The sequence below is a fragment of the Copidosoma floridanum genome, unplaced genomic scaffold (assembly GCF_036245765.1).
Source record: "Copidosoma floridanum isolate Cflo_tuat_1 unplaced genomic scaffold, Cflo_Japanese_pri ptg000015l, whole genome shotgun sequence".
NCBI lineage: Eukaryota > Metazoa > Arthropoda > Insecta > Hymenoptera > Encyrtidae > Copidosoma > Copidosoma floridanum.
The window spans coordinates 2294501-2308278 of NW_028321892.1; the positions used below are offsets into that span (position 1 = coordinate 2294501).

The 13778-nt window shown below is 39.5% G+C and overlaps 1 protein-coding gene across 1 annotated transcript in view; it reads left to right on the forward strand.

The window, feature by feature from the left end:
• The window catches only part of LOC106636721 (segmentation protein paired), a 226295-nt gene that overhangs the window by 67238 nt on the left and 145279 nt on the right, over positions 1 to 13778 (forward strand). The window contains exon 3 of the mRNA XM_089592265.1: positions 976 to 1262. Within this exon, the coding sequence (XP_089448391.1) occupies positions 976 to 1262 (287 nt within the window). The remainder of the gene's footprint in view (positions 1 to 975; positions 1263 to 13778) is intronic.

The window sequence follows — 13778 nt, forward strand, 5'->3', positions numbered from 1 at the left end:
GCTGCTGGAAACATTATTTTAGCTACAGTCCATAAACCTTTAATTGTATTTGTGCAAGCTCCTGTTAAAGGATCTTTAAAGCTGAGCGAGTGATTGCCCGTTTAGTAATAATATCCCTTTTTGCCCAAACACTCATAAGCTTTCCAACAGTCACTTATGTATGTAGTACCAGGCTTCACGTGTTTTTTATGAGGGGAATCAACGTACTTGCTAATCGATCATCAACACTTACCATGAAGCACTTATTACTCTCTCTCTCCACTTCACCAAACACCCACTGACCTTCAACACGTTTGCCACGATGGTACTTCCGCTATCTGAACTTGGACTCATCCATTTCAAAAAATTTTCCATTGCCCCCAATCTGCTTGGTCTCCAACAAACGAAAGAGAACCTTAATACACACTTTATGACAGAAACGGTTTTAGAAACAGTTAAATTTTGTACAAGAAATGTTATTACAATTAAAATATTACAAAAATTATTGTGGTTATGTGAATGTGTATGAATTCAGACGTATATGAATAATCTTAATATAGACTTCCTTGACTGATTTCAATAAAACAATTATTAATACTCAAATAGTTAATAAGATCCTATTGTTTATGACATCATAAATCACTGTTATTTTGAAAAATTTATGTTTTCAACTAAACTTAAAAGTAGGATAAATATACAGTAAGAATTGTAGTGTAATGATAATGTAGTATACTGCTAATAACTTTTTAATGAATAAGCCAAGATCTACAATGATTATGACAATAACTGCATGATAAAGTTTCTTAACACTGACTAGCAAATGTCAGACCAGTTCATCGAGAAAAACCTTTGTATTCAAAGTGAATAATGTAGAAAATGCATATAAATATAAAAATATTTGTAAGGGAAAATATTTCTATTAAGACTATTTAGTGAAAAAAAATTGTACATAAACATTTAAAAGGTTTTACTGTAGTTATTATATGTGTGTTACAGGAATTTAAGAGTTTCACACGGATGCGTATCAAAAATACTAAATCGTTATCAAGAAACAGGAAGTATTAGGCCAGGAGTTATAGGAGGCAGTAAACCTAGAGTTACTACACCAGATATCGAATCAAAAATTGAGATTTATAAACGTGATAATCCAAATATCTATTCCATTGAAATTAGAGATCGACTTATTAAAGAAGGAATTTGTGATAGAACAAGCGTTCCGAGTATATCTGTGATATCTCGCTTGATTAAAGAGCAATATGCTGAAGAAGTTAAGCTTGAAGATGGTAAGTATGTAATACTAGGTCAACAACGTATAATTAAAAGAAAAAGTTAGTCTTTCTATTATTACTATGGTCTCCATAAGTCTTCATGCATTTCTATTAATTATTATGACTTGGGATTATGACTTATAATTATAATTTTTGTTAAAAAAATAATAGCTTTTGCTCGCTTTTTACTAAAGTAAATGACAGTTTAATAAAAACAATTCTTCATATTTATTTATTTTTATCTTATTCTTGGAACTGATAATATTTATCTAAAGAAAATCAGATTGCATCATTATATGTATGTCAATTACATTACGGGTGTATATTACACTTTACTTTAATATGGATAAAAGTGCATATTACATTTCACCTAACAAGGTCGAAGATGGTTAATTTTTAGAATAAAAAGTGATCTTAATGCCAAGTCCTCATTATCGTAACAAATGTTTAGTATGAAGGGAACTCTTCTCTTGGGCACCGTAATAACAATTGGAAGAGTCCAGAACTTGTTAAAACTACAACTACTAGGAACTAGTGGGCCAGTCGCAACACTGTTGTTAGAAGCTATGCTTTTTTCCCATAGTAAAAGTATTAAATTCAAAGAAAAACAAAATATTGGGTCAGTGAAGGTGAATGCATGTACAAATATGAGAAAAGAAGTGATCAATCATACGTATACATACGTTTGTACGTTAACGTACGGGACAATTATATACACGTGCGTACACACATACAACAAATACATGTGTATTCATTGTACATATTTTAAAGACAGTGCACTATAATACAAAAATCTATATATGTATGTGCCTGAGAATGTATAAGCATAAATATATATTTACATGTTCGGATAAACATGTTACGACTTTTCTTTCTTTGAGTATAACCCCGGTTAATTGGTGGTGGTAACAATCGGCTAAGAATATTATCTGTACCGAGGAAACTCTAAGATTAGGAACCAATTCACAAACAATGTTAGTGTTTATATGTCGGAGGGCAGGTTCGTTGCCCTGTAAAAAAGAGCGAAGTTGCTCAGATTGCCGATTATATAAAATATTTAAAATAATTATTATCAAGTTTCAAAATTTATCTGTTGAATAATCAATTAATTTCTGCACAATATACAGCAATTATTTTTTGATTATTACTTTATTGAATTCTCATCGTTCCCTGAATATTCCCTTAAGTTAATTAATTTAATGTCTTTTTTAACTTATTCAATATCTTTCTAAATCTAACATCTTTTTTAATTCATTCCTACCCTTTTTTGGGTACAGACAATATTCTCAGTTCATATAAACAATTTTATAAATATCTTAACAGCTATCAGTCTAGTGTTTATCTTAAACTGTAAAAAAGGAACTCGCAATCATACGTGATGGGAAAGGTTTGCTTAAATAAGTACAATCAATTTATTTTTAATATCTCCGCTTAGACGCGTTAGGTTAGACTAGCACGAATTTTTAGTACAACCACAGAAGGTTAATGTTAGGTAACTACCTATCCTACCAAGTCACGTAGGGTTAGGTCATTCTCAGGGCCCTTGGGTGTCTTGAGCACTGCTCAAGTCGTCGACCCAGGAACTTCGCCTAAGAACGTGGTCGCTAACCCTAGTGTCTTGACTACTTGGGGATGCGTCGTCTCCACGCTTAAAGCGGTCGAGCACCAAAAGTCCAAGTAGGAACGAGTTAGTGGAAGTGTTACCTGTAGGTGGAGTACAAACTTACTTTTAAGCTCTCGACCTTCGTACTTGGTCTCTTTCTCTCCCCTTGTGCTCGTTGCAGTAATGTACCGGTGCACAGAAAAATTCCAGGTCTGGGTGAGCAGCGGATTTTCCGCGTCCCAGGCTCGCTGGAGAGGGACTGCATGTACACTGCGCGCTGGTGCCTTTTATGCCAATGTTGTTTTCTTTTGAGTAGCAGGTTTTTCCTTCTTTGGGTGAACGTGCTCTAGCGTTTTCTTAACGTACTAGACGCACATTTACCGCGCGTGGCGTTCAAATTTGAATTTTCGTGTTTCAAATAGAAATAATATATATGTAAAAAAAAATGTGTACTCTTGAATTTTCTATTTCAAGGATAAATATAATGTATAGGAGAATCTAAATATAAATGTAAGGCGTATATTATAAATATAAGTGCCCCCTTACAATGTGGATATTGATATTTATGTACGTTTACATCACCATACGCATATTATTCTTTAGATATGTATACACATGGGTGTGAGTGCGTCACAACGGTAGAAAGGTATATATATGTATACACAGATAGATTGTACGAAGCATGCCCATATATATATAAATACACATCTTTTTGCAGACATAGTCGTTTATAATATATATATATACGATGTATAAACATACATTTAGTCGTGTTCAAATGTATCGGCTATTTCTACTTGTGACGAGGATTTTTCAGCCGATACACAGCCACCTGGATCCTGTCACGAAAATTCTCTTACGTACATCACTTACCAAGTCTCTACTACTGGATTCTTCTTTTCCAGGAGGTCTGCCACAGGCGTCCGGCTTTGCCAAAAACTCCTAAACGGAAATTAGAAAGGAAAAAATAAAGCCACTAATAACCAATAAACACAATCATTTAGGTAAATTTTACTGCGTGCTCACGCTATTTATTTGTCCTCTACCCACTCTCGAATATTATACACTTTTTTTCTCTCTCTCTTCTCTATAAATATAAGCGTTAATACACGGTACCTTTAAGGTCAGTCTGCCACTCGATGTATGCGTTCCGGTCATCCTCGTTGTCGAAGTTCTCCTTGGCTTAGCTGTCAAAGGTCTGCACCTACCTTTCATACGCACGCATGTACCCAGATGCACCATGTGATGCACACCTCGTAATGGTCACCGTCCTCACGTGCGTAACTAACCCAAAACATCTTGCACACACTCACGCGTCTGTAATATTTACCTAATTCCCACATGTACTCACACACTCGTTCACTTGGATTATTTGGATATCTCTGTCCCCGTTTCTGACTCTAATATACTATGCTCAATACCTTTCTGACTGCGCTATGCAGTAAGTCTGCATTGGTACTCACGCTCCTCCCTTTGCATTTTAACACCTCCAACGCTCCTAAATACTGGTAAATCGTTGACGGTTTCCAAAACTAAGTTCTCGACGCGATGAGTTGGCCCTTAGTTTGTTTTTGATGCGTTGCGAGCTTTTCTATCTCCCTTCTCTCTCTTACACCTACACTCACTCAACCATACCTCGAACACATTCAACTTCTCTCATTGCTTTCGGCCCTACTCACTCCTCTTGGCTCGTAGTCCGTGGCACCGAGACCACACTTTAAGTTATGTGTTAACAAGATACATTTGTATGTATATATATCCCTATATTATATATTTGTATTAATAAAAGTTAGTCTCAGCTCTACCCACTCTCCCTCTCTCCCCCTTAGCTCCCCCTCCACCTCACCCTTCACGTTCTCCCCAAAAATACTTATTTATTAAATCTTTTACCATCATAAGTGTTAAAAAAAATATGATATTTAGTACCCAAGTCATACCTCGTTTTTAGGGTTTTCCAAGTCACTGATCATAGGTCTCCCTCTGTCTATTCGCTCCCCCTTACTTACTCTACATGTTCCACCATGTTGTTGCTGTGTTGTGATTTAATATTTTGAATAAGGTAATGATGGCATTAATTCTGCATGGAAAGTCAATGATGTGGCTAAACATTAAATACCACGAGGTCGCTGGAACTTAAGACACTGGTACCAAGCCTAAAGTAGAAGAAGCATGTTTGTTCCATTAAGGAGCTGTGTGCAAGACTTGCTACATCGAATCTAGAACTTAAACGGCGTGTGCGTGGTAACACCACAAAAATTCAGCGCGTAAGTGGTCGTATTGGTAGTATTACACGTGACGAAGAGCAATTAAAAGCCGATTTGCGTACTCAAAATGGCCACGTTGATGCTTTAGTGCGTTAGGAAAATGAGATTTCGTTGCTCTGTAGTGGAAGCCCATGCTGAAGCTACGCGAGCTGCTGAACTACAAATTCACGGGATAGGGGAGCGAATGCTGCCAACTTTTCAACTAGAATTGCCAACGTTCTCGGCCGTGAGATCAGATATGCCAACTAAGTTCATTCGCAAGCTCCGAAATTATATTCATGGGACGCACATGCTCAACACGGAGCTGCAAAACGTCATTGGTCAAGCGTTACGAGAAACAGCAAGCGATTGATAGGAATCCGTCGGTGATTCCGTATGTACTTTTAAGAAGTTTAAACAGCACTTTAACGCCAAGTATTGGAGCCAAGTGATACAGTCGCAAATCAAAAAAAAAACTGGAGCACAGATATAACCATGCGGATTCGAATTACTCACGCGCTTAATACGCGCTTTCATTATATAATAAGGTGCGTGAATCAGATCCTCGACCACCTAAGAGGAAAATTATACAATAGTTCGTCAGGCGTTTTGACTTCACGATGCAACAATCTTTAGTAAGGCGACAGGTTGGCACAATCAAAGAGCTCCTTAAAGTTTTGCAGTCAGTCGATTTGGCTGGCTCGCTTAATTCTCCTTATTAGAACGACTCAATACGGCGTGAGCCCACTCTAAGCACTCCAATAATCATTGTACAGCGTGAGACGCGTCTTGGAGTGCCTCCACCTCCGACTGGGCCTAGTCAAGATGTTCGCAACCATAGCTCGGGGGTCAGTCACCTTCCCAACGGCACGAATTAATTGGCAAACGAAAATTGGCGTGCACCGGATAGAGTGTCCATGAGTAAGATCGAGCTGGGCTCGATTCCGGAAATCGAATAGGCATTACGGTTTTGTTCCCCGACGTTGATGCCAATGACACATCATCTCAGGACGCAATGCCAAGTAACGGGAAACGCGAACAATTCAGACTTACTTTGTATGAACACGAAACCCCCTGGATACAATCTTATACAGTTATACTTATACGGTTCGTTTTCCCTCAGCTGGTTGCACGAAATCAAAGCTTGTCCCTTTCACAAACAGAGATAGTGATTAAAGAAGGCAATGCAAAAGCTCTCATTAATACGTAAGTCGTATCTCGTGCATTTTGGGATTATTTTATAAAGTGAACTCGGCTCATTTTTAAAAATGTCTCTCGCTGCCAGTGTCAGGTATTCGAGCTATGAGGCTTGTGGGAGAGGAATCACCAGCAATAAAAATACAATTTCGCCTGCAAGTATCGCTGGATAAAGCTACGATGTATATCAATTTTTTCGTCATTCCTCGGCAGGTCTGGGATTATATTTTAGGCATTGACGTACAATACAGACTAAAGTTCTTAATCAGTATTTTTAAACAACAAATCCAGTTAGCCTCTAGTGAAAGGCCTACCTATCAAAACATATTTATCAGCGTTGCTCTCAACAAAATTAAACTTTGATAAAAAGCCTTTAAATCAACTGTTCCAGCACCTTGGCACTTGTTTCAAACCGTATAGTGACTTATTCAAGTAACACACAAACTTTTCCCACTCACCAGCACTTTCACTAACACAACCTTCAGTGTTGAGTCTGATAAGCGTTGGGCTAAGTACAACGCCTTTGGGCAGCTCCTTTTCACTCTCCTCTGCGAGATCTCCGAATAGTAAGGTGGTGCGGACGTTGAAAGTTGTGACCTCAAAATCCTATTCTGTTGCTATTGCCAGCAGCGCTCAGAGAGAGTTGTATCACACAACTGGGGAAAAAGTTTCAGTGTAGTCTACTCCTTTATTCTACAAAAATCCCTTGGCACACAGTCTAGCCTTGAACTGACACGAGTTGTCATGTATATTTTGGATCACTTTAAATACCCACTTGCTATTGATGGGAACTCTTGCTGAGATTCTTGATACTAGCGTCCACGTTTGGTTACGTCAATGAGCATCTAATTCCTCCTCAATTGCTTTGGACTAGTCAGCTGCGTTGGGTCTGCTCACGGCTTCTTCGTAAGTGCTGGGATGCGAATCTCAGCTACGTTGCCCTCGTACTTTTTGGGAGGTTTGATTATTGATCGGTCTCTCAACTTACGCTTCGACATAGTAGTTTGCTAAACAGGCTGTACCATATCTCGTTCGTTGTCCCCATGCTCATCAGGTAGCTGTACGTACTCGTCGTCCTCGACGTCTGTCAGTACGTTATCCTGAGGACCTCGCTCCCCACTATCTGCTTGAAATAGTTCAGTTAGGTCCTGACCCGTGATCAAGAGCTCATTGCACTTGTCTGTCTCCGTTTATTTTTCTGGATACTTTTGACAGAAAATGACGTCTCTTGACACCGTTATTTTCTTGGTGGCATCATCGTAAGCTCTAAAGTTGCTGGAGTCTTTTTTATAACTAACGAGCACCACCTTTTTAGCTCTAGGGTCAAACTTCACACTGTTAAGCAAGTAGACAGCTGTATTTACAGCTTCCACCCAGAAAGAGCGTGGTAGGCCTGATGCAAGCAGCATGGTCTTTACACACTTAACGACCATTCGATTTCATCTTTTTGCCTTGCCGTTCTGCTCGGGCGTATAGGGAGTGGACGGTTTGAACTTTATCCCTCGCTTCTTCATATATTCCAGCATGTAAGCATTGCTGAACTTGCGACCATTATCACTGCGAAAAGACTTGATTGAACGACCAAACTGATTTACCACTGTTCTCTCGTATTCTTTTAAATTTTCGAATACATCTCCTTTGTGCCTGATGAACTAAACATGACGATAGCTGGTCACGTCATCAACAAATGTGCCGAAAAAACAAGTGCCATCTAACGATGTATCGGTCATAGGCCCGCACACGTCATTGTGGATGAGCTTGCCAGGCTCGTTCTTTATCTTGGTACTTACTTTTGCAAACGACAGTCTATGTGCTTTTCCAATCTGGCATGACTCACAGAAAAAACTTGTAGTGCCACTGAGTTAAACTCAAGACACTTGTCCGCCCTCGATCAGCTGTTTGAGCACATGCACATTGAGATGGCCAAGTCACTCATGAGAGCACGCCAAACTTGTTGCTGCTACATTTCCTTGAGTTCTTGCAGGTTCTTCAATAAGCTTGACCAGCATTCTACAGATGTTGTTGTCCTATTCTACACCGACAGCACACAGCTCGTCTTGGGCGTATATCCGCACGGCTCTTTGCTCAAACAGAATGGTGAGGCTTTTTCGCGTGCAAGCTGCAACAGAGAGTAAATTTTTCCTAATTCTAGGAACGTGTAGAACATTCTTAATCCTACCCCCACACAACTTGCCACTTACTAGCCTCTTGATGACTTCGCACTCACCGTCGTCACCGAATCAGACAGTGCTGCCGTCCTTCTTCGAGCGATAGTTGGTGCACCACTCACGTCGACACGTCATGTGTTCGGAGGCATCACTGTTAGTGAGCCAAGCGTCGGCTATAAGCTGGCATTGAGCAGGCGCTGCACCTGTTTTGTTTTCAGAAATACCTTGGCCGGAATAGACGTGTTCTCGCCTCTTTTTACAGCAACGAGCAAAAATTTGCTTGAGTGGGCTTGCTCGAAGAATTTTCACTCGACACCTCGTTTTTCTTTTCGAGACACTCGCGTGGGTAATGCCCTTAAGCTCTACAGTTGTAGCTCTCGACGTTCCTCTTATTTTTTTTCTTTCTCTGACTATTTTCGCTGCCCCTGTCATTCTTCTTAATAGTTGCAGGAAGCGTGTTCTTCTCTTCGTCACAGTCAGTTACTAGGAAAGACTCTTTCTCGAGAAGCCTTTGTTGTAGGTACTCAACCATCGGCCTCTGAGGCTCCACGCTCAAGCACTGTGAAAACATTTGGATTGTGGTAAACCAGCTAAGATTTTTGGTACTATCATAAGATCAGTGATGTTTTCTTCTAGATTTAAAAAATGCCGGGCCATGTTGAGTACTTTCGTGATGTGTATAACTACCGAGTCCGTGGAGTCCAACTTATAATCATGAAATACCTGCGTCAGCAGTAACTGATATGTTGTCGTGTTTTGTTCGTGTCTGGTAGTGAGGTGGTCCCACATTTTCTTGGATGAAGTGCAAATCGAAACATTGCTTATCTAGTCAGGCTCCATTGCCGACAACATAAGGAACTTGGCCTTGGCATCATCCATGATCAATGCCTTGCCTTCCGCTGTCGTAAGATCATCTGGTTTCTTTTTCTTACCCACGACCACGTCATGGATTCCATGATGAATCAGGAGATTCTCTAGTTGAAATTCCCACATGCTAAATTTTGCATCATTGAATTTGTCAACATGCCTTGTTGAAACCTCAGTTGCCATCTCTCCACGTTCTTGATGTCACACTACAAACGTGTAACACACTACAACAGTCACCGATCACCGCATACAATTTCTTTTGTCTTTTAACGTTTATCCTCCTTTTTTTCTTTCCTTTGGTGGCACTGGGCCCATAACCGGTTGAGGTTTGGAAGTAAAGTGAACTTAGATTAAATAAGTAAAACAATAATTTATTGAGTTGCAAGAAAATAAATAAGAGACGCTTGATGGAAAAAGACACAAGGGCTAGCGAGGAACTAGAAGTGTATAGCACGGCACGTGATTCAAGGCGCTCCCAAGACATCAACCATACGTTATATCTACCGTGAGAGAGAAGCAAGTCTGCATCACAGGTCAGCTCCACTAAGCAAAGACGCCGTAGCTATTTCTTGAGAGAGAGGGGAGAGCAACTGCCAAGTGCTGATGAACAAGAGGACCCGAGCGCGCTCTTGCACATATACGCACCCACGCAAACATATAGCAGCGTAAATGAAAACGTACTGCAACAGTTTGTTTTTGTCGCCGTGAAATTTAATTCCTCAGGCATATACTGACACGAGATGGCGTGATTATTGATCCGGATAAAGTCGCTGCGATCAGCAATTTACCTGAACCCACAAATTTCAAGCAACTACGGGCATTTAACGGATGAATCAACTTTTGTGCAAAATATAACGTTGGACTGAGAAAGGAAGTCGTGCTGCTGTTAGAATTAATCAAAGCCACTGTACGGTGTCAATGAAAAGAAAAACAGTCTATCATATTCGGAAAAAGTTCAAAGACTCTTTAGCGGAGGTATGATTGTCTCACGCCCACGGTTGGATGTGCTCTTTATCTTATATACTGACGTGAGTCAAATTGGACTGGATGCTGTAATATGCCAGGAAGATAATGATCGTCAAGAGCATGTTGTATGTATGGCCAGTAGGACCCTCAAGGGTGCAAAAAAACATTATTTTACTACTGAGCCCGAGTTATTGGCCATCGTATGGGCATTGAATAAATTTCAGTCGCTGATATTAACGGGCAAGATCATTGTTAAATGTGACCATCGCGATTCAGTCGTATGACATAGAAATCGTATATATTAGATGAAGCAAAAATCAGGCAGCTTACGCATTGAGTTAGTTTAACACATGATCAATTAGTCCTGGTAAGCAATTTTCCATTAACATTTTACTAGCACCTGAAATCAATCACGAAGTTAAAGATGCGTTAAAAAATCTCTGTCAACATCAAGAATCCAACATGGCATTAGTAAAAATAATACGCGAATTAAAGAAAAAAAGTCAATGTGAAAGGTACGTCATACATAATGATTTCCTTTGCGAATCAAGGCACGGACATACTCGAGTCATTCTCCCACACGTCCTGATCCAACTCTTTGCAAAAGAAGTACACGAGGCATATGGACATATAGGGGTGCGTAAGTGTGTACGCATGTTAAGTGAAGTTTTCATAACGCAGCGAATCAAAGCAATCATCTCTTAAATGATCTGTGCATGTGGTCTCTACCAATGCGTAAAGCTTTTTACTGGAATGAACTACTTCAAAAGTCGCCCTATTATTTTTCGAGGACCTCGTGATTTCCTTTGCGTGGATTTTTACAGGCCTCTTCCAGCGTCGCGTGGTGGTGTCAAATATTTACGCGTAGCCATTGATGCATTTACCAAATACGTGGTACTTTACCCTCTCAGGAAGGCCATAGGTGAGGCCACTCTTAAACGCCAATTTGAACACTATGTGCCTTCACATGGCAAGCTGACGCGGATCTTAAGGGATTACGGGACGCAGTTTACGGGAAAAAAATGGCGAGATCACATGTTAAAAAAGGAAATTGAACTCGTGTATGCAGCCATTCGTCACCTGAAAAGCAATTTCGTGGAGCATGTAATAAAAGAAGTAGGCATATTGTTTAAACGTTTGATTAGAAAGAGGCACAGTTCGTGGGTTAGACTATTTCCACTGATATAGAAAATTATAAATACTGCACGTCACGTGACTGTCAAATTTACTACCGCTGAGTTGTACGAGAACCGTAGACCTCAGCGTATTTAGGACAACTATATCGCACACGGGACGAATTTGTCTCTCGAAGAGGAGATACAACTAGCGGCAAGTCAAATACGGAAGAAGGAAGAAGCTAGAGCCAAAGCGACTCGCGGGTGCCTTTTCTGACAATATCAAATAAGGGATAAGATATTGGTAAAGGGGTGTTACTTCTCTCTGGGCAGTAGCGAAATTACTACTAAGTTTTTGCCAAAATATGAAAGGTCGTGGTGCATCACTCAAGCGATTTGTAATGCTACCTTTGATTTGACAGATCCAGCCAGTCGCGTTATCCATAAGCGCTTCCATGGCAGTGAATTGTGCCCTTATCACGTGTGGCATGAAGGCCCAAAAAGCGGCTGAGGCAACGTTTGAACAGAACGCTGAAGCAAATGAGGCGAAGGCTACTGGCTAGGCGAGAATTGCTGACAGAGAATATCATTATGAGTGAAGAAGGTCCAAGTGTAGCGGCTGACGTTCGATCATCTCCGTTGCACCGTAACGACGATGGGGAATCAGGTCATGATATTTTAGAGTCATGTTTTAATAAGGCATGGGATGGTAATCTATAATCCAAACTTATAAAAGACATCGTTTCTACCCTTGCTTTATTCTCCTTCGTCTGATTTAGTTCATTCTGATTTTTTAAAACTTATATTCAAGTTTTTTTTATAGAGATTCAACATTGTATGTGCATTCTATTATAGGCATTATTAAATTCGAAACGAGATGTATGTGGTCAAAGTTTTCTGAGGTTGGCTGTAAAATTGCTCCCGTTCCTAAGTAGCTAACTAGGGCAGCCAACCTGTCAACCAGCACTGTCATGAAGCTTTCTCATCACACTCGTGGTGGCCTGGAATCCAGTAGTTTATATCTGATGAAAATATTAAATCTTGCTAAAGATTAGATCGCCATTTACTTCTAATTATGCACTAATTCTAATTTTAAAAAAGCGATGCAAGGTTGCGATTCAACAATCGGTGCAATGTACTTATGTGTGAGACTAGGCTATGTAGCATGCCCAGTTGAAGTGAGTGGAGGGGAGAATGAACGATAAGAGAGAGGGACGCGTAGTTTCAAAATCAAAAAGGGAATTATGGGTAGGGCAGAAGGCTTCGGCCGTCCAGAGAGAAACAAGTACAGGCACGGAGACGTCCAGAATGTCACTCTTCGTAAGGGTTGTAGTTTGTGACCATATGCTTTATTTTATATTTTCTGTTTTTTTTTTTTTTTTTTGTTACATTTAAAAATCTGTTACAAGGAACCATACAGTTTCTGTACGAAAAACTCACTCTCATCTACTCAGGCACGTTCGAGTTATGCTCACACGTACATTCGCTAGTAGTTATCATTAAGTTTTATGTTATGTGAGTGATTAAATTTATCGACATTTACCATCCAACACACGATTGCCATGCAACTGGAATTTTTCAATTAAAGTTATAGTTTGTTGAAACATTGTTATAAGTAGCAATCAAAAAAGCATATAAGCAAGGCGTTGAACTAAAAAAAAATCGGCAAAAAAGTATAACTTGTAGCAATTGAGAAGAGGAGTCACCGAGACCTCGATGGCAAAATTGGTAACGCACTCTTCTGGCAAGAAAAGAGTTTCATGACTTGGAGGGATAGCTGCAGCCCTCCCATAATCATAAACTTAAATATATGTATATATTTAAGAACATTGACATAAAGATGTATATACATGTGAAAGTGTATATTGGCCAGGTGCAAGTGACGGAAGGGGATAAATGAGTCGACGCCAGCGTGCGTAGTGGAAGAATAGCAGTATTTTGTCAAATTTACAGATGTTATCATCACGTCTGCATAAATAGTATCAATATAATGAAATTGCAATTACACAAATGTAAAAAAATAAGCTATGTGGTGCCAAGAACGATTGTAAAATGTTTGATTATGGGTGTAGGAAAGTGCTGTGTTGTTCTGTGTTACAGTAGAGTAAAGACAAATAGAGTAAAATTACACAAATTTCGATGATTATCCAACTGTTAATAAAAGTAATTTTCATGTGCGTTGCAACTTAGACAATTTTCAAAATAATCTGAATTAAACGTACATGGAGGTTAACTTTGTAGGGAGCTGAAGTTACCGAGGTCTGCCTTATTACGACGGCACTTGTAAAATTGCTAACTCTATCACTTTGAAATTCTGTAACATCGCACACGTAACTACTTCCAACCAACTGTTTACTTTTTTTTAAGACTTC